Source organism: Lampetra fluviatilis, chromosome 28, assembly GCF_964198595.1.
Source record: "Lampetra fluviatilis chromosome 28, kcLamFluv1.1, whole genome shotgun sequence".
NCBI lineage: Eukaryota > Metazoa > Chordata > Hyperoartia > Petromyzontiformes > Petromyzontidae > Lampetra > Lampetra fluviatilis.
In genome coordinates this window covers 106,376-127,883 of record NC_136302.1, presented here as the reverse complement: position 1 = coordinate 127,883, position 21,508 = coordinate 106,376, and the positions used below count along the sequence as shown (strand labels likewise).

At 46.1% G+C, this 21,508-nt stretch overlaps 1 protein-coding gene across 1 annotated transcript in view; it reads right to left on the bottom strand.

Moving 5' to 3' along the window:
• LOC144942834 (dual specificity tyrosine-phosphorylation-regulated kinase 4-like) overlaps positions 1 to 21,508 on the bottom strand; it is a gene marked incomplete at its 3' end in the record, with an annotated part of 68,823 nt that overhangs the window by 34,372 nt on the left and 12,943 nt on the right. Inside the window, exons 5-7 of the mRNA XM_078869838.1 lie at positions 20,085 to 20,221; positions 5,378 to 5,524; positions 3,827 to 3,965 (exon numbers count right to left, since the gene is read on the bottom strand). Of these exons, the coding sequence (XP_078725964.1) occupies positions 3,827 to 3,965; positions 5,378 to 5,524; positions 20,085 to 20,221 (423 nt within the window). The remainder of the gene's footprint in view (positions 1 to 3,826; positions 3,966 to 5,377; positions 5,525 to 20,084; positions 20,222 to 21,508) is intronic.

The following is a 21,508-nucleotide window of genomic DNA, read 5'->3' as shown; positions in this document are numbered from 1 at the left end:
ACATATAAGCAGACAGATATCACAAAGATACACAGAGAGAGAACACGTATCGGCACAAAGAGGGAGGTCGTCTCTATGACGAGGCCTTAAATATAGAGAGGGGGCGGGGGCGGAGAGAGGGAGGGGGCAGAGAAAAAATTAGAATGTCAATGAGTGGACAACGACGTGGTAGCAATCTTTGAAATACGTAATCTACCAGGCTATGTGTTAATTGTGTGTTGACCGACTCTCTGTGTTGCATTACATTACATTTCGATATTTTGCTAGGTTATTTAATTTTAGTGTGTCTTTCTCTTAATTTTAAGCTTATCTTTTTTCTCTCTCTCCGGTTGTTTGTTTTCTCTCTCTGCCTGTGTCCTCTCTTTGGAATTTTCACACTTAAATTCTAACTTAGCAATCTTTGAAATACGTAATCAACCAGGCTATGCGTTAATTGTGTGTTGATCGACTCTCTGTGTTGCATTACATTACATTTCGATATTTTGCTGGGTTATTTAATTTTAGTGTGTCTTTCTCCTAATTTTCAGGCTTGCGTACCGTACCACGTCGTTGTCCACTCATTGACATGCTCATTTTTTCTCTGCCCCCTCCCTCTCTCCGCCCCCGCCCCCTCTCTATATTTAAGGCCTCGTCATAGAGACGACCTCTCTCTTTGTGCCGATACGTGTTCTCTCTCTCTGTGTATCTTTGTGATATCTGTCTGCTTATATGTCTTTCTATAGTTTTCTGGTTAGATTTTTGTTTCTATTTCTTTTATACCTGATGATGATTGCTTGTGTTGCAATCGAAACGTTGTATTATGCTATTATTTAATTTATTAATTTATTTTTATACGTGACTTTACCGAAAGAACCAAAGAAGAGTAGTAGTACCCGGCAGATATGATAGACGACAACCACTACAGAGCAGTTAGGGTTTTACGTAGTTAATAATATCCTTCCAATGATTGCTCAATTTGTATCCATCTTCTCGGTTGAAGTTATGTCTATGTTTATATATCTGGATGGCTTCATGAACAAACCTTTGATAGTAGCCCGAAGGTTTGTATAGTACCTTGGTCTCGGAAAAAAACAATATCACAAGAGCCCACAGCGTTATAACAGTGGTCAGCTACGGCAGAGATATTAGTTCTGCCGTGTTTCAGATCTGCCTTGTGTTCGCGAACACGGTCCGAGATGTGTCGTTTCGTTTCCCCAATGTAACAGCCATACACCCATCCATCTAATTCACCATGGAAGTGGAGAAGGATGTTAAGCTACCATTTCTGGGTGTTTTGTTTGAGAAGAGGCCTGACGGCTCGTTGGGACAGTCTACAGGAAAGCCACCCACACAGATTCGTATCTGAAACCTGATTCCCACCCCCACCTGGCACAGACTAATTCCCTCGTCAAAACACTACACTATAGGGCCCACTGCATTTCTGACCAACACCACATAGCCAGTGAACTGGAACACGGACACCAGGCCCTCAAGATGAATGGGTACTCGGACCACATTATTCGAAAAGCTGTTTCTCCAACCATGGAGAAACAACCCCCTGAGATGCCAATCAAAACCATCAAGTTACCATACATAGCAGGTGTTACCAAAAAGATTTCCAAAATCTTAAACAAACACAAGATCCAGGTCCGATTCAATACAGTACACAAAATTTGTTATCTAATCCCATCTGTGAAGGATGTCATTGCTGACATGCAATATCCTGGAGTCTACAAATTAAGTTGCACCTGTGGTGGGTGTTACATTGGGGAAACGAAACGACATATCTCGGACCGTGTTCGCGAACACAATGCAGATCTGAAACCCGGCAGAACCAATACCTCTGCCGTAGCTGACCATTGTTATAACGCTGTGGGCTCACATAATATTGTTTTTTTCAGAGACCAAGGTACTCTGCAAACCTTCGGGCTACTATCAAAGGTTTGTTCATGAAGCCATCCAGATATATAAACATAGACATAACTTCAACCGAGAAGATGGATACAAATTGAGCAATTATTGGAAGGATGTTATTAACCAGGTAAAACCATAACTGCTTTGTAGTGGTTATCGTCTATCATATCTGTCGGGCACTACTACTCTATTTTGTTCCCCTCCGCGTCCCCAGCTCTCACGGCCTCCCACTCCCAGCCCCGCCCACTTCCCTCCCCCCCAGCCTCGCATCCCTCTCCTGGTGTCCACGCAGAGCTTCCCCTCCCCCTACCCCAAACCCCCACCCCTCCCTCTCCCCCCTTGCTCCTCCCCCAATCTTGCCTGTGTAGTAGGTTCAAAGAGACTTGGATGACGTAGTCGGAGGCTCACTTATTCATTAACCGTTCCACTCTATACAGGCCAAGGTATACAACACTCGAAGGGGTATCGGCCCCTTCACCCGTCTAACAGGGAGATCCCACAATCTATCCCGGCTAGCCTACTCCCAGGTCCTCCACTACAGAGCTAGGGAAGGCTAGCTGACCCAGCTCTGGCCAAGCTGGGATTACGGCACCCTGAGTCCCCAGACCGACTCTTACAAGAACATCGGCTCTGGGCTCTCGGAGCCACGCCACTGGCTTGCTCTGGTTGGTCCTTAGAAGGACGGCGATCTAGGGGAGTCCCAGGGCCTATCTAGCCAGTCTTCCTTCTTCACTGGTTTAAGCTAAACACTGAACCCCAAGCCCACCGGCTCACCGCCTTATATAGCAACTCCCCCACCGAGGGGTGGGGCCGTGGGGGATCACAGTGCCGTTTCAGCCCCCCAGGCTAAACGATGCGGACGTGGATGTAAGCATCCTTCCGCGTGCGGGCATAACCACCCCTGGTGTGTTTGTTCGCCCTCCCGTAACACCTCTACACCTGTATAACCTCTTACCATGGCAACTCTCTCTCCCACTTTAGCAAAAAAAATTATTGCTGTAGTTTTCCCACCTGATGATTGATTGTGTTGCAATCGAAACGTCATGATTTAATTGATTTTATTTTATATCTACGTGACTTTACCAAAAGAACTAAAGAGTATGGATCCCTGCAGTCACAAAACTTCAAATCTAGATCAGTGGGTGGTATCTACATCTACAGAACGTGAAAAACCAGTGACATCTACATCTGCAGAACGTGAAGAACCATCTCACATTGACATGCTAATCTCTAATCTCGAGCAAAACAATGGCTTCTTCAGCACCGTAACCGTGGGGTTACATTAACAGATTGACATGCTAATCTCTAGCAATGCAATGGCCGAGGTTTACCTAGCTCTGCGATCTTACATTTATTTGCAAATTCCATCTCTAGCCCCACCCACTTACCCTTGGGTAGTACCCATCTCAAACCTTTATAACCTATGGCTGCAATAGCTCTCTCGCTATATTTCTTCCTGCTTCACAGGTCCGCCGGCTGTATTTTTTCATCTGAAGACGATTGCTTGTGTTGCGATCGAAGCGTCGTGATTTTTTAATATTTGATTTTTTCTATCTACGTGACTTTACCGAAAGACCCAAATAGTATGAAAAACCAGTGGCATTTACATCTGCAGAACATGAAGAACCAGTGACATCTACATCTGCAGAACTTGAATAATCAGTGGCATTTACATTGGCAGAACATTAAGAACCAGTGGAATCTACATCTGCAGAACGTGAAGAACCAGTGGCATTTAAATCTGCAAGAGCGAGCATCAGCGCCCCAGCGTGTACTCACCCACACACACAGACACCCACATACACACACTCACACACAGACACCCACACACAGACACCCACACACAGACACCCACACACATAGACACCCATACACACAGACACCCATACACCCATACACACAGACACCCATACACAGCGTACACTCCACTCACGGGCTTGATGTCCCCGTGTACGATGCCCCGGGACTTGGTGTGGGCCAAGAAGTGGAGGATGGACCTAGTGTACGACCTCACCGCGTCCTCGTAACTTTGCCACAGCGTCATCTCTCTGAGCACGCAATGGAGTTTCGCCCTGCCATGCGGAGAGACAGCGACCACGTCAGTGACGTCAGCGACGACGTCAGCGACGACATCAGTGACAGCATCGGTTAGCGTCCTGCGCTGCAAAACTGGTGAACCGGGCTCGATTCCCGCTCATGGCCAACACCCAGTGATGATTATCTGAACCGGTCCTGGGCCTACCCTAGGTCGACTCAGCCTCAAATGAGTACCTGGTGCGATGTGTAAACATCGCCACTGCGGAGACAAAGGCGGCCGCGCGTGGTGTTGACCACCCACCTCCTCGTGTGCCGTTCCGGCCTTTATAGGTGCTCGCTAACAGCACTTGCCGCTACAGTCTGTTAAGGCTATATGGGGGATCTTTGATCTTTGTGTGCGTATGTTGAAATTCATTCACACCGTACGTAGCCAAGCGTGCTAATGTGTGGGTCTCTATGGGTGTCTGTGTGGGTGTCTCTGTGGGTCTCTATGGGTCTCTGTGGGTCTGGGTGTCTGTGTGTCTCTGTGTGTGTGCATATGTTGAACTTCTGTCGCACCATATGTAGCCAACCGTGCTAATGTGTGGGTCTCTATTGGTGTCTGGGTAGGTGTCTATGTGGGTCTCTATGGGTCTCTGTGGGTCTGGGTGTCTGTGTGTCTCTGTGTGTGTGCATATGTTGAACTTCTGTCGCACCATATGTAGCCAACCGTGCTAATGTGTGGGTCTCTATTGGTGTCTGGGTGGGTGTCTATGTGGGTCTCAATGGGTCTCTGTGTCTAGTTGTCTGTGGATCTCTGTGTGTAAACGTATGCAGAACTTATTTTGCACCATACGTAGCCAACCGTACTAATGTATGGGTCTCTATGGGTGTCTCTGTGGTTTTATGGGTCTCTGTTAGTGTCTGTGGGTCTCTGGGTCTGGGTGTCTGTGGGTCTCTATGTTCGAATTTTGAACTTCTTTTGCACCATTTGTAGCTAACTGTGCTAATGTATGGGTATGGGTGTCTATGGGTCTGTATGGGTGGTGGTGGTGTTGTGGTGGTGGTGGTGGTGTTGTGGTGGTGGTGTTTGGTGGTGGGTGGTGGTGGATGGGGGGTGGGTGTGGATGTGGTGATGGTGGGTGGTTAGGTGGGTAGTGTGGTGGGTGGGTGGTGGAGGGTGAGTGGGTTGATGGGTGAGTGGTGGTGGTGAGTGAGTCAGTGAGTGGTGGTGAGTGGCGGTGAGTGGTGGTGAGTGAGTGGGTGAGTGGTGGTGAGTGGTGGCGAGTGAGTGGGTGAGTGGTGGTGAGTGAGTGAGTGGGTGGAGGTGGTGATGGTGAGTAAGTCGGTGGTGGTGAATGAGTGGGTGATGATGAGTGAGTGAATTAGTGAGTGGGAGAGTGAGTGAGTGTTGGTGGCGAGTGAATGAGTGAGTGAGTGGTAGTAGCGGTACTGGTGGTGTGCGTACTTCAATAGCTCCATGACAAGGCAATTGTGTCCTCGAAAGTAGAAAGTCTCGAGGACCCTGGCTACGTTATAGTCCACGTTGCTACGGTCGCTCTGGAGCTCCATGGACATCTGCAGCTCCGTTCTCTGGTGCTTTTCTTCCCTGGAGCTGCGAGCGAGTGAGCGAGTGCACAGAACGAGAGAGAGACAGAGACAGATAGAGAGAAAGAGCGACAGAGAAAGAGACAGAGACATAAAGAAACAGAGATCAAGACAGAGAGACAGAGAAAGACACAGGGAGAGAGAGAGAGACAGACAGAGAGTTTAGACTTTAATATACAAATGGCCACAATTATGCGGGCAGTGGGTCTGTGTGTGAAACACTGAGCAGTAGTAGTGGGTCTGTGTGCGTAACACTGAATAGTAGTAGTGGGTATGTGTGTGTAACACTGAGTAGTAGTAGTGGGTCTGTGTGTGTAACACTGAGTAGTAGTAGTGGGTTTGTGTGTGTAACACTGAGTAGTAATAGTGGGTCTGTGTGTGTAACACTGAGTAGTAGTAGTGGGTATGTGTGTGTAACACTGAGTAGTAGTAGTGGGTCTGTGTGTGTAACACTGAGTAGTAGTAGTGGGTTTGTGTGTGTAACACTGAGTAGTAATAGTGGGTCTGTGTGTGTAACACTGAGTAGTAGTAGTAGTGGGTCTGTGTGTGTAACACTGCGTAGTAGAAGTAGTGGGTCTGTGTGTGTAACACTGCGTAGTAGAAGTAGTGGGTCTGTGTGTGTAACACTGAGTAGTAGTAATGGGCCTGTGTGTGAAACACTGAGCAGTAGTCGTGGGTCTGTGTGTGAAACACTGAGTAGTAGTAGTGGGTCTGTGTGTGTAACACTGAGTAGTAGTAGTGGGTCTGTGTGTGTAACACTGCGTAGTAGAAGTAGTGGGTCTGTGTGTGAAACACTGAGTAGTAGTAGTGGGTCTGTGTGTGTAACACTGAGTAGTAGTAGTGGGTCTGTGTGTGTAACACTGAGTAGTAGTAGTGGGTCTGTGTGTGTAACACTGAGTAGTAGTAGTGGGTCTGTGTATGTAACACTGCGTAGTAGTAGTGGGTCTGAGTGTGTAACACTGAGCAGTAGTAGTGGGTCTGTGTGTGTAACACTGAGGAGTAGTAGTGGGTCTGTGTGTGTAACACTGAGGAGTAGTAGTGGGTCTGTGTGTGTAACACTGAGTAGTAGTAGTGGGTCTGAGTGTGTAACACTGAGTAGTAGTAGTGGGTCTGTGTGTGTAACACTGAGGAGTAGTAGTGGGTCTGTGTGTGTAACACTGAGTAGTAGTCATGGGTCTGTGTGTGCAACACTGAGTAGTAGTAGTAGTGGGTCTGTGTGTGTAACACTGAGAAGTAGTAGTGGGTCTGTGTGTGTAACACTGAGTAGTAGTCATGGGTCTGTGTGTGTAACACTGAGTAGTAGTAGTGGGTCTGTGTGTGTAACACTGAGTAGTAGTCATGGGTCTGTGTGTGCAACACTGAGTAGTAGTAGAAGTGGGTCTGAGTGTGCAACACTGAGTAGTAGTAGAAGTGGGTCTGAGTGTGTAACACTGAGTAGTAGTAGTGGGTCTGTGTGTGTAACACTGAGTAGTAGTAGTGGGTATGTGTGTGTAACACTGCGTAGTAGTGGGTCTGTGTGTGCAACACTGAGTAGTAGTAGTAGTGGGTCTGTGTGTGTAACACTGAGGAGTAGTAGTGGGTCTGTGTGTGTAACAATGAGTAGTAGTAGTGGGTCTGTGTGTGTAACACTGAGTAGAAGTAGTGGGTCTGTGTGTGTAACACTGAGTAGTAGTAGTGGGTCTGTGTATGTAACACTGAGTAGTAGTGGGTCTGTGTGTGTAACACTGAGTAGTAGTAGTGGGTCTGTGTGTGTAACACTGAATAGTAGTAGTGGGTATGTGTGTGTAACACTGAGTAGTAGTAGTGGGTCTGTGTGTGTAACACTGAGTAGTAGTAGTGGGTTTGTGTGTGTAACACTGAATAGTAATAGTGGGTCTATGTGTGTAACACTGAGTAGTAGTAGTGGGTATGTGTGTGTAACACTGAGTAGTAGTAGTGGGTCTGTGTGTGTAACACTGAGTAGTAGTAGTGGGTTTGTGTGTGTAACACTGAGTAGTAATAGTGGGTCTGTGTGTGTAACACTGAGTAGTAGTAGTAGTGGGTCTGTGTGTGTAACACTGCGTAGTAGAAGTAGTGGGTCTGTGTGTGTAACACTGCGTAGTAGAAGTAGTGGGTCTGTGTGTGTAACACTGAGCAGTAGTAATGGGCCGGTGTGTGAAACACTGAGCAGTAGTCGTGGGTCTGTGTGTGAAACACTGAGTAGTAGTAGTGGGTCTGTGTGTGTAACACTGAGTAGTAGTAGTAGTAGTGGGTCTGTGTGTGTAACACTGCGTAGTAGAAGTAGTGGGTCTGTGTGTGAAACACTGAGTAGTAGTAGTGGGTCTGTGTGTGTAACACTGAGTAGTAGTAGTGGGTCTGTGTGTGTAACACTGAGTAGTAGTAGTGGGTCTGTGTGTGTAACACTGAGTAGTAGTAGTGGGTCTGTGTATGTAACACTGCGTAGTAGTAGTGGGTCTGAGTGTGTAACACTGAGCAGTAGTAGTGGGTCTGAGTGTGTAACAGAGTAGTAGTAGTGGGTCTGTGTGTGTAACACTGAGGAGTAGTAGTGGGTCTGTGTGTGTAACACTGAGTAGTAGTCATGGGTCTGTGTGTGCAACACTGAGTAGTAGTAGTGGGTCTGTGTGTGTAACACTGAGGAGTAGTAGTGGGTCTGTGTGTGTAACACTGAGTAGTAGTCATGGGTCTGTGTGTGCAACACTGAGTAATAGTAGTAGTGGGTCTGTGTGTGTAACACTGAGGAGTAGTAGTGGGTCTGTGTGTGTAACACTGAGTAGTAGTCATGGGTCTGTGTGTGCAACACTGAGTAGTAGTAGAAGTGGGTCTGAGTGTGCAACACTGAGTAGTAGTAGAAGTGGGTCTGAGTGTGTAACACTGAGTAGTAGTAGTGGGTCTGTGTATGTAACACTGAGTAGTAGTGGGTCTGTGTGTGTAACACTGAGTAGTAGTAGTGGGTCTGTGTGTGTAACACTGAATAGTAGTAGTGGGTATGTGTGTGTAACACTGAGTAGTAGTAGTGGGTCTGTGTGTGTAACACTGAGTAGTAGTAGTGGGTTTGTGTGTGTAACACTGAGTAGTAATAGTGGGTCTGTGTGTGTAACACTGAGTAGTAGTAGTGGGTATGTGTGTGTAACACTGAGTAGTAGTAGTGGGTCTGTGTGTGTAACACTGAGTAGTAGTAGTGGGTTTGTGTGTGTAACACTGAGTAGTAATAGTGGGTCTGTGTGTGTAACACTGAGTAGTAGTAGTAGTGGGTCTGTGTGTGTAACACTGCGTAGTAGAAGTAGTGGGTCTGTGTGTGTAACACTGCGTAGTAGAAGTAGTGGGTCTGTGTGTGTAACACTGAGTAGTAGTAATGGGCCTGTGTGTGAAACACTGAGCAGTAGTCGTGGGTCTGTGTGTGAAACACTGAGTAGTAGTAGTGGGTCTGTGTGTGTAACACTGAGTAGTAGTAGTAGTGGGTCTGTGTGTGTAACACTGCGTAGTAGAAGTAGTGGGTCTGTGTGTGAAACACTGAGTAGTAGTAGTGGGTCTGTGTGTGTAACACTGAGTAGTAGTAGTGGGTCTGTGTGTGTAACACTGAGTAGTAGTAGTGGGTCTGTGTATGTAACACTGCGTAGTAGTAGTGGGTCTGAGTGTGTAACACTGAGCAGTAGTAGTGGGTCTGTGTGTGTAACACTGAGGAGTAGTAGTGGGTCTGTGTGTGTAACACTGAGGAGTAGTAGTGGGTCTGTGTGTGTAACACTGAGTAGTAGTAGTGGGTCTGAGTGTGTAACACTGAGTAGTAGTAGTGGGTCTGTGTGTGTAACACTGAGGGGTAGTAGTGGGTCTGTGTGTGTAACACTGAGTAGTAGTCATGGGTCTGTGTGTGCAACACTGAGTAGTAGTAGTAGTGGGTCTGTGTGTGTAACACTGAGGAGTAGTAGTGGGTCTGTGTGTGTAACACTGAGTAGTAGTCATGGGTCTGTGTGTGTAACACTGAGTAGTAGTAGTGGGTCTGTGTGTGTAACACTGAGTAGTAGTCATGGGTCTGTGTGTGCAACACTGAGTAGTAGTAGAAGTGGGTCTGAGTGTGTAACACTGAGTAGTAGTAGTGGGTCTGTGTGTGTAACACTGAGTAGTAGTAGTGGGTATGTGTGTGTAACACTGCGTAGTAGTGGGTCTGTGTGTGCAACACTGAGTAGTAGTAGTAGTGGGTCTGTGTGTGTAACACTGAGGAGTAGTAGTGGGTCTGTGTGTGTAACACTGAGTAGTAGTAGTGGGTCTGTGTGTGTAACACTGAGTAGTAGTAGTGGGTCTGTGTGTGTAACACTGAGTAGTAGTAGTGGGTCTGTGTATGTAACACTGAGTAGTAGTGGGTCTGTGTGTGTAACACTGAGTAGTAGTAGTGGGTCTGTGTGTGTAACACTGAGTAGTAGTAGTGGGTCTGTGTGTGTAACACTGAGTAGTAGTGGGTCTGTGTGTGTAACACTGCGTAGAAGTAGTAGTAGTGGGTCTGTGTGTGTAACACTGAGTAGTAGTAATGGGTAGTAGTAGTAGTGGGTTTGTGTGTAGTAGTAGTGGGTCTGTGTGTGTAACACTGCGTAGTAGTGGGTCTGTGTGTGTAACACTGAGTAGTAGTAGTGGGTCTGTGTGTGTAACACTGAGGAGTAGTAGTGGGTCTGTGTGTGTAACACTGAGGAGTAGTAGTGGGTCTGTGTGTGAAACACTGAGCAGTAAAAGTGGGTCTGTGTGTGTAACACTGAGCAGTAGTAGAGGGTCTGTGTGTAACACTGAGTCATAGTGGGTCTGTGTGTGTGACACTGAGTAGTAGTAGTTGGTCTGTGTGTGAAATACTGAGTAGTAGTCGTGGATCTGTGTGTGTAACACTGAGTAGTAGTAGTGGGTCTGTGTGTGTAACGCTGAGTAGTAGTAGTGGGTCTGTGTGTGTAACGCTGAGTAGTAGTAGTGGGTCTGTGTGTGTAACACTGAGAAGTAGTAGTAGTGGTAGATTTGAAGCTTTCGTGACTGCAAGGATTCAGATTCTTAGGTTTTTTCGGTAGAGTCACGTAGGTAAAACATTTTTAAATGATACAGCTGTCGGGCTGTGACAGTTCCACCTGAAGATGGAAGCTTGTGTTGCCTCCGAAATGTCATGATTTTTATTTTTATTTAACTTTTATTAATTTTAATTTTTTACCTACGTGACTTTACCGAAAAAACCTAAGAATAGTAGTAGTGGGTCTGTGTGTGTAACACTGAGGAGTAGTAGTGGGTATGTGTGTGTAACACTGAGTAGTAGTAGTGGGTCTGTGTGTGTAACACTGAGTAGTAGTAGTGGGTCTGTGTGTGTAACACTGAGTAGTAGTAGTGGGTCTGTGTGTGTAACACTGAGTAGTAGTAGTGGGTCTGTGTGTGTGACACTGAGTAGTAGTAGTGGGTCTGTGTGTAACACTGAGTCATAGTGGGTCTGTGTGTGTAACACTGAGTAGTAGTAGTGGGTCTGTGTGTGAAATACTGAGTAGTAGTCGTGGATCTGTGTGTGTAACACTGAGTAGTAGTAGTGGGACTGTGTGTGTAACACTGAGTAGTAGTAGTGGGTCTGTGTGTGTAACACTGCGTAGTAGTAGTGGGTCTGTGTGTGTAACACTCAGTAGTAGTAGTGGGTATGTGTGTGTAACACTGAGGAGTAGTAATGGGTCTGTGTGTGAAACACTGAGCAGTAGTAGTGGGTCTGTGTGTGTAACACTGAGCAGTAGTTGTGGGTCTGTGTGTGTAACACTGAGTAGTAGTAGTGGGACTGTGTGTGTAACACTGAGTAGTAGTAGTGGGTCTGTGTGTGTAACACTGAGTAGTAGTCGTGGATCTGTGTGTAACACTGAGTAGTAGTAGTGGGACTGTGTGTGTAACACTGAGTAGTAGTAGTGGGACTGTGTGTGTAACACTGAGTAGTAGTAGTGGGTCTGTGTGCGTAATACTGAGAAGTAGTAGTGGGTCTGTGTGTGTAACACTGAGTAGTAGTAGTGGGTCTGTGTGTGTAACGCTGAGTAGTAGTAGTGGGTATGTGTGTGTACCACTGAGTAGTAGTAGTGGGTATGTGTGTGTAACACTGAGTTGTAGTAGTGGGTCTGTGTGTGTAACACTGAGTAGTAATAGTGGGTCTCTGTGTGTAACACTGAGTAGTAGTAGTGGGTCTGTGTGTGTAACACTGAGTAGTAATAGTGGGTCTGTGTGTGTAACACTGAGTAGTAGTAGTGGGTCTGTGTGTGTAACGCTAAGTAGTAGTAGTGGGTCTGTGTGTGTGAAATACTGAGTAGTAGTAGTGGGTCTGTGTGTAACACTGAGTCATAGTGGATCTGTGTGTGTGACACTGAGTAGTAGTAGTGGGTCTGTGTGTGAAATACTAAGTAGTAGTCGTGGATCTGTGTGAGTAACACTGAGTAGTAGTAGTGGGTCTGTGTGTGTAACGCTGAGTAGTAGTAGTGGGTCTGTGTGTGAAATACTGAGCAGTAGTAGTGGGTCTGTGTGTATAACATTGCGTAGTAGTGGGTCTGTGTGTGTAACACTGAGTAGTAGTAGTGGGTATGTGTGTGTAACACTGAGTAGTAGTAGTGGGTCTAGGTGTGTAACACTGAGTAGTAGTAGTGGGTATGTGTGTGTAACACTGAGTAGTAGTAGTGGGTCTGTGTGTGTAACACTGAGTAGTAGTAGTGGGTCTGTGTGTGTAACACTGAGTAGTAGTAGTGGGTCTGTGTGTGTAACACTGAGTAGTAATAGTGGGTCTGTGTGTGTAACACTGAGTAGTAGTAGTAGTAGTGGGTCTGTGTGTGTAACACTGCGTAGTAGTAGTAGTGGGTCTGTCTGTGTAACACTGAGTAGTAGTAGTGGGTTTGTGTGTGTAACACTGAGTAGTAGTAATGGGTCTGTGTGTGTAACACTGAGTAGTAGTAGTGGGTCTGTGTGTGTAACACTGAGTAGTAGTATTGGGTCTGTGTGTGTAACGCTGAGTAGTAGTAGTGGGTCTGTGTGTGAAATACTGAGCAGTAGTAGTGGGTCTGTGTGTATAACATTGCGTAGTAGTGGGTCTGTGTGTGTAACACTGAGTAGTAGTAGTGGGTATGTGTGTGTAACACTGAGTAGTAGTAGTGGGTCTGTGTGTGTAACACTGAGTAGTAGTAGTGGGTCTGTGTGTGTAACACTGAGGAGTAGTAATGGGTCTGTGTGTGAAACACTGAGCAGTAGTAGTGGGTCTGTGTGTGTAACACTGAGCAGTAGTTGTGGGTCTGTGCGTGTAACGCTAAGTAGTAGTAGTGGGTCTGTGTGTGTGAAATACTGAGTAGTAGTAGTGGGTCTGTGTGTAACACTGAGTCATAGTGGATCTGTGTGTGTGACACTGAGTAGTAGTAGTGGGTCTGTGTGTGAAATACTGAGTAGTAGTCGTGGATCTGTGTGAGTAACACTGAGTAGTAGTAGTGGGTCTGTGTGTGTAACGCTGAGTAGTAGTAGTGGGTCTGTGTGTGAAATACTGAGCAGTAGTAGTGGGTCTGTGTGTATAACATTGCGTAGTAGTGGGTCTGTGTGTGTAACACTGAGTAGTAGTAGTGGGTATGTGTGTGTAACACTGAGTAGTAGTAGTGGGTCTGTGTGTGTAACACTGAGTAGTAGTAGTGGGTATGTGTGTGTAACACTGAGTAGTAGTAGTGGGTCTGTGTGTGTAACACTGAGTAGTAGTAGTGGGTCGGTGTGTGTAACACTGAGTAGTAGTAGTGGGTCTGTGTGTGTAACACTGAGTAGTAATAGTGGGTCTGTGTGTGTAACACTGAGTAGTAGTAGTAGTAGTGGGTCTGTGTGTGTAACACTGCGTAGTAGTAGTAGTGGGTCTGTCTGTGTAACACTGAGTAGTAGTAGTGGGTTTGTGTGTGTAACACTGAGTAGTAGTAATGGGTCTGTGTGTGTAACACTGAGTAGTAGTAGTGGGTCTGTGTGTGTAACACTGAGTAGTAGTATTGGGTCTGTGTGTGTAACGCTGAGTAGTAGTAGTGGGTCTCTGTGTGAAATACTGAGCAGTAGTAGTGGGTCTGTGTGTATAACATTGCGTAGTAGTGGGTCTGTGTGTGTGACACTGAGTAGTAGTAGTTGGTCTGTGTGTGAAATACTGAGTAGTAGTCGTGGATCTGTGTGTGTAACACTGAGTAGTAGTAGTGGGTCTGTGTGTGTAACGCTGAGTAGTAGAAGTGGGTCTGTGTGTGTAACACTGAGTAGTAGTAGTGGGTCTGTGTGTGTAACACTGAGTAGTAGTAGTGGGTATGTGTGTGTAACACTGAGTAGTAGTAGTGGGTCTGTGTGTGTAACACTGAGTAGTAATAGTGGGTCTGTGTGTGTAACACTGAGTAGTAGTAGTAGTAGTGGGTCTGTGTGTGTAACACTGCGTAGTAGTAGTAGTGGGTCTGTGTGTGTAACACTGAGTAGTAGTAGTGGGTCTGTGTGTGTAACACTGAGTAGTAGTAATGGGTCTGTGTGTGTAACACTGAGTAGTAGTAGTGGGTCTGTGTGTGTAACACTGAGTAGTAGTATTGGGTCTGTGTGTGTAACGCTGAGTAGTAGTAGTGGGTCTGTGTGTGAAATACTGAGCAGTAGTAGTGGGTCTGTGTGTATAACATTGCGTAGTAGTGGGTCTGTGTGTGTAACACTGAGTAGTAGTAGTGGGTATGTGTGTGTAACACTGAGTAGTAGTAGTGGGTCTGTGTGTGTAACACTGAGTAGTAGTAGTGGGTATGGGTGTGTAACACTGAGTAGTAGTAGTGGGTCTGTGTGTGTAACACTGAGTAGTAGTAGTGGGTCTGTGTGTGTAACACTGAGTAGTAGTAGTGGGTCTGTGTGTGTAACACTGAGGAGTAGTAGTGGGTCTGTGTGTGTAACACTGAATAGTAGTAGTGGGTATGTGTGTGTAACACTGAGTAGTAGTAGTGGGTCTGTGTGTAACACTGAGTCATAGTGGGTCTGTGTGTGTGACACTGAGTAGTAGTAGTTGGTCTGTGTGTGAAATACTGAGTAGTAGTCGTGGATCTGTGTGTGTAACACTGAGTAGTAGTAGTGGGTCTGTGTGTGTAACGCTGAGTAGTAGAAGTGGGTCTGTGTGTGTAACACTGAGTAGTAGTAGTGGGTCTGTGTGTGTAACACTGAGTAGTAGTAGTGGGTATGTGTGTGTAACACTGAGTAGTAGTAGTGGGTCTGTGTGTGTAACACTGAGTAGTAATAGTGGGTCTGTGTGTGTAACACTGAGTAGTAGTAGTAGTAGTGGGTCTGTGTGTGTAACACTGCGTAGTAGTAGTAGTGGGTCTGTGTGTGTAACACTGAGTAGTAGTAGTGGGTCTGTGTGTGTAACACTGAGTAGTAGTAATGGGTCTGTGTGTGTAACACTGAGTAGTAGTAGTGGGTCTGTGTGTGTAACACTGAGTAGTAGTATTGGGTCTGTGTGTGTAACGCTGAGTAGTAGTAGTGGGTCTGTGTGTGAAATACTGAGCAGTAGTAGTGGGTCTGTGTGTATAACATTGCGTAGTAGTGGGTCTGTGTGTGTAACACTGAGTAGTAGTAGTGGGTCTGTGTGTGTAACGCTGAGTAGTAGAAGTGGGTCTGTGTGTGTAACACTGAGTAGTAGTAGTGGGTCTGTGTGTGTAACACTGAGTAGTAGTAGTGGGTATGTGTGTGTAACACTGAGTAGTAGTAGTGGGTCTGTGTGTGTAACACTGAGTAGTAATAGTGGGTCTGTGTGTGTAACACTGAGTAGTAGTAGTAGTAGTGGGTCTGTGTGTGTAACACTGCGTAGTAGTAGTAGTGGGTCTGTGTGTGTAACACTGAGTAGTAGTAGTGGGTCTGTGTGTGTAACACTGAGTAGTAGTAATGGGTCTGTGTGTGTAACACTGAGTAGTAGTAGTGGGTCTGTGTGTGTAACACTGAGTAGTAGTATTGGGTCTGTGTGTGTAACGCTGAGTAGTAGTAGTGGGTCTGTGTGTGAAATACTGAGCAGTAGTAGTGGGTCTGTGTGTATAACATTGCGTAGTAGTGGGTCTGTGTGTGTAACACTGAGTAGTAGTAGTGGGTATGTGTGTGTAACACTGAGTAGTAGTAGTGGGTCTGTGTGTGTAACACTGAGTAGTAGTAGTGGGTATGGGTGTGTAACACTGAGTAGTAGTAGTGGGTCTGTGTGTGTAACACTGAGTAGTAGTAGTGGGTCTGTGTGTGTAACACTGAGTAGTAGTAGTGGGTCTGTGTGTGTAACACTGAGTAGTAATAGTGGGTCTGTGTGTGTAACACTGAGTAGTAGTAGTGGGTCTGTGTGTGTAACGCTGAGTAGTAGTAGTGGGTCTGTGTGTGTAACACTGAGTAGTAGTAGTGGGTCTGTGTGTGTAACACTGAGTAGTAGTAGTGGGTCTGTGTGTGTAACATTGTGTAGTAGTGGGTCTGTGTGTGTAACACTGAGTAGTAGTAGTGGGTATGTGTGTGTAACACTGAGTAGTAGTAGTGGGTCTGTGTGTGTAACACTGAGTAGTAGTAGTGGGTCTGTGTGTGTGACACTGAGTAGTAGTAGTGGGTCTGTGTGTAACACTGAGTAGTAGTAGTGGGTCTGTGTGTTGAATACTGAGTAGTAGTCGTGGATCTGTGTGTGTAACACTGAGTAGTAGTAGTGGGTCTGTGTGTAACACTGAGTCATAGTGGGTCTGTGTGTGTAACACTGAGTAGTAGTAGTGGGTCTGTGTGTGAAATACTGAATAGTAGTCGTGGATCTGTGTGTGTAACACTGAGTAGTAGTAGTGGGTCTGTGTGTGTAACACTGAGTAGTAGTAGTGGGTCTGTGTGTGTAACACTGAGTAGTAGTAGTAGTGGTAGATTTGAAGCTTTCGTGACTGCAAGGATTAATATTTTTAGGTTTTTTCGGTAAAGTCACGCAGGTAAAAAATTAAAATTAAATGATATAGCTGTCGGGCTGTGACGGTTCCACCTGAAGACGGAAGCTTGTGTTGCCTCCGAAACGTCATGATTTTTATTTTTATTTAACTTTTATTAATTTTAATTTTTTACCTACCTGACTTTACCGAAAAAAACCTAAGAATAGTAGTAGTGGGTCTGTGTGTGTAATACTGAGTAGTATTAGTGGGTCTGTGTGTGTAACACTGAGTAGTAGTAGTGGGTTTGTGTGTGTAACACTGAGTAGTAGTAGTGGGTCTGTGTGTGTAACACTGAGTAGTAGTAGTGGGTCTGTGTGTGTAACACTGAGTAGTAGTAGTGGGTCTGTGTGTAACACTGAGTAGTAGTAGTGGGTCTGTGTGTGAAATACTGAGCAGTAGTAGTGGGTCTGTGTGTGTAACACTGAGTAGTAGTAGTGGGTCTGTGTGTGTGACACTGAGTAGTAGTAGTGGGTCTGTGTGTAACACTGAGTGATAGTGGGTCTGTGTGTGTAACACTGAGTAGTAGTAGTGGGTCTGTGTGTGTAACGCTGAGTAGTAGTAGTGGGTCTGTGTATGTGAAATACTGAGTAGTAGTAGTGGGTCTGTGTGTGTAACACTTAGTAGTAGTAGTGGGTCTGTGTGTGTGACACTGAGTAGTAGTAGTGGGTCTGTGTGTGAAATACTGAGTAGTAGTCGTGGATCTGTGTGTGTAACACTGAGTAGTAGTAGTGGGTCTGTGTGTGTAACGCTGAGTAGTAGTAGTGGGTCTGTGTGTGAAATACTGAGCAGTAGTAGTGGGTCTGTGTGTATAACATTGCGTAGTAGTGGGTCTGTGTGTGTAACACTGAGTAGTAGTAGTGGGTATGTGTGTGTAACACTGAGCAGTAGTAGTGGGTCTGTGTGTGTAACACTGAGCAGTAGTAGTGGGTCTGTGTGTGTAACACTGAGTAGTAGTAGTGGGTCTGTGTGTGTAACACTGAGTAGTAGTAGTGGGTATGTGTGTGTAACACTGCGTAGTAGTAGTAGTGGGTCTGTGTGTGTAACACTGCGTAGCAGTAGTAGTGGGTCTGTGTGTGTAACACTGAGTAGTAGTAATGGGTCTGTGTGTGTAACACTGAGTAGTAGTAGTGGGTCTGTGTGTGTAACACTGAGCAGTAGAAGTGGGTCTGTGTGTGTAACACTGAGTAGTAGTAGTGGGTCTGTGTGTGTAACACTGAGTAGTAGTAGTGGGTCTGTGTGTGTAACACTGAGCAGTAGAAGTGGGTCTGTGTGTGTAACACTGAGTAGTAGTAGTGGGTCTGTGTGTGTAACACTGAGTAGTAGTAGTGGGTCTGTGTGTGTAACACTGAGTAGTAGTAGTGGGACTGTGTGTGTAACACTGAGTAGTAGTAGTGGGTCTGTGTGCGTAATACTGAGAAGTAGTAGTGGGTCTGTGTGTGTAACACTGAGTAGTAGTAGTGGGTATGTGTGTGTAACACTGAGTATTAGTAGTGGGTCTGTGTGTGTGAAATACTGAGTAGTAGTAGTGGGTCTGTGTGTGTAACACTGAGTAGTAGTAGTGGGTCTGTGTGTGTAACACTGAGTAGTAGTAGTGGGTCTGTGTGCGTAATACTGAGTAGTAGTAGTGGGTCTGTGTGTGTAACACTGAGTAGTAATAGTGGGTCTGTGTGTGTGACACTGAGTAGTAGTAGTGGGTCTGTGTGTGAAATACTGAGTAGTAGTCGTGGATCTGTGTGTGTAACACTGAGTAGTAGTAGTGGGTCTGTGTGTGTAACGCTGAGTAGTAGTAGTGGGTCTGTGTGTGTAACACTGAGTAGTAGTAGTAGTGGTAGATTTGAAGCTTTCGTGACTGCAAGGATTCAGATTCTTAGGTTTTTTCGGTAAAGTCACGTAGGTAAAAACAAAATTAAATGATACAGCTGTCGGGCTGTGACAGTTCCACCTGAAGACGGAAGCTTGTGTTGCCTCCGAAATGTCATGATTTTTATTTTTATTTTCATTTAACTTTTATTAATTTCAATTTTTTGCCTACGTGACTTTACCGAAAAAACCTAAGAATAGTAGTAGTGGGTCTGTGTGTGTAACACTGAGTAGTAGTAGTGGGTCTGTGTGTGTAACACTGAGTAGTAGTAGTGGGTCTGTGTGTGTAACACTGAGTAGTAGTAGTGGGTCCGTGTGTGTAACACTGAGTAGTAGTAGTGGGTCTGTGTGTGTGACACTGAGTAGTAGTAGTGGGTCTGTGTGTAACACTGAGTCATAGTGGGTCTGTGTGTGTAACACTGAGTAGTAGTAGTGGGTCTGTGTGTGAAATACTGAGTAGTAGTCGTGGATCTGTGTGTGTAACACTGAGTAGTAGTAGTGGGACTGTGTGTGTAACACTGAGTAGTAGTAGTGGGTCTGTGTGTGTAACACTGCGTAGTAGTAGTGGGTCTGTGTGTGTAACACTCAGTAGTAGTAGTGGGTATGTGTGTGTAACACTGAGTAGTAGTAGTGGATATGTGTGTGTAACACTGAGTAGTAGTAGTGGGTCTGTGTGTGTAACACTGAGTAGTAGTAGTGGGTCTTTGTGTGTAACACTGAGTAGTAATAGTGGGTCTGTGTGTGTAACACTGAGTAGTAGTAGTGGGTCTGTGTGTGTAACGCTGAGTATTAGTAGTGGGTCTGTGTGTGAAATACTGAGCAGTAGTAGTGGGTCTGTGTGTGTAACACTGAGTAGTAGTAGTGGGTCTGTGTGTGTGACACTGAGTAGTAGTAGTGGGTCTGTGTGTAACACTGAGTCATAGTGGGTCTGTGTGTGTAACACTGAGTAGTAGTAGTGGGTATGTGTGTGAAATACTGAGTAGTAGTCGTGGATCTGTGTGTGTAACACTGAGTAGTAGTAGTGGGTATGTGTGTGTTACACTGAGTAGTAGTAGTGGGTCTGCGTGTGTAACACTGAGTAGTAGTAGTGGGTCTGTGTGTGTAACACTGAGTAGTAGTAGTGGGTCTGTGTGTGTGACACTGAGTAGTAGTAGTGGGTCTGTGTGTAACACTGAGTCATAGTGGGTCTGTGTGTGTAACACTGAGTAGTAGTAGTGGGTCTGTGTGTGTGACACTGAGTAGTAGTAGTGGGTCTGTGTGTAACACTGAGTCATAGTGGGTCTGTGTGTGTAAAACTGAGTAGTAGTAGTGGATCTGTGTGTATAACACTGAGTAGTCGTCGTGGGTCTGTCGCGACCAATAGTATCCACAATAGAGGTGAGTTTGGGTTGGATGATGTAAATATAAATGTTGTGTTGTTAAACCCGCCACCTGACACACGCCCAATTGGTTGAGGTGGTTTGTCACCTAAACAAAAAATGCTTGGCCAGCTCGCTACTTGCTCAGCACTTAACTGATTGTTGTGTTGGAAAATGTCAAAGTCAATTGTCAGTGTTGTGGTGGGGTTAGTCTCCAACACACAACCAGTGGTGGCGGTGAGGGTGGTGGGGAGGTGGAGGTGGTGGTGGGGAGGTGGTGGAGAGTCAAGTAAAGGATGTTCAGTCATTGTTTGTTGTTGTGGTTCACAGCCAGCAGCAGTCCCATAGTGTGTGTTTGTTTATTGTTCTTGTTGTTGGTGGTGTTATTGTTGTTGTTGACTACACTGCTGCGCCAGGGCCCACTCACGTGGAGGGTGAGGCGAGGATCTTGAGAGCCACCATCGTCCGAGTCTTGTGGTCCAGACACCTTACCACCACGCTCTGCCCACCCTGCCCAATCTTCCTGTCCAGCTGGAAGCGGTAATAGAAGTGCTCGTTCTGGACCTGCAGGGGTCACGGGGAGGTCACGGGAGGTCAGGGTGGGGGTCACGGGGAGGTCACACGTAGCCAACAGTGCTAATCTGTGGATCACTGTGAGTGTCTGTGGGTGTCTCTATGTGTCTGGGTGTCTCTGTATGTGTGTATGTTCAACTTATTTCGCACCGTACGTAGCCAATCTGTGGTGCTTTATGGGTATCAGTGTCTCTGTGTGGGCAACTGTGGGTCTCTGTGCATCTCTGTGGGTCTGGGTCTCTGTGGGTCTTTGTGGGTGTCTCTGTGGGTCTCTATGGGTATGAGTGTGGGTATGAGTGTGGGTATGAGTGTGTTATTTATTATTATTATATTTTTATTTTTCACCTACGTGACTTTACCGAAAGAACTAAAGAGTATGGATTCTTGCAGTCACGAAAATTTCAAATCTAGAATGAGTGTGGTTGTGTCTGTGTGTGTCTGAGTGCCTCTGTGTGCCTCTGTGTCTGTGTGTGTGTCTGTGTGAGTGTGTTGGCTGACTTCAATGTCTGGAGTGATTGGAAGGCATGGGCCAGATCAGCTCAATAACAACGGTAGGAGGCTAATAGATTTGTGTGCAGCCCATGGGCTTGTAATTACCAACACGCTGTTCTGGCATCGGCGCATCAACACAACATCATGGATGCATGCCGGATCCAAGCAAGAACATCTGCTGGACTACATATTGACGGACCAGTGGATGCGAGCCCATGTCCTTGACACCAGGACCTAACGTGGAGCTGATCTGCCCTCTGACCATCGACTTGTTATCTGTAAGATGCGCCTGCCATTCTTCCACTCCGGTGGTGGGTGTACACCCAGGACCCCATTCCAACCTAAGGTGGCCTGGTCTCAGCTAGCTGATGGAAGTTGCAAGCGAGAATTACATCATCGCTTGTGGCTGGGGTTGCCATCGTCCCCCACTCCTCCTGATGTCGAGGGTAAATGGGCGAGGTATAGGACTGTGACTCATGCAGCTGCAATGGCTGCTTTGGGTACGCGGTCCAGACCTCCCCAGAGACCCTGGCTGACAGAGGAGGTGTTCCGGATGGTTGAGAAAAAGCGATAGGCCCACTCTAATCGTCTAAAGCATTCCACGTCAGAGAATGAGGAGGCTTACCGCAGCCTTCGCTCGGAGGTTCGGAGAGCCGTGAGGCGCTGCAAGGATGGGTGGTGTCGCGGGTTGCTGAGGAAATAGAGTCAGCCTCAATGGCCCGCGATCACAAATCCCTATTTAACTCCCATCAAAAAAGTAACCTGCAGTGCCACACCTATTACCAT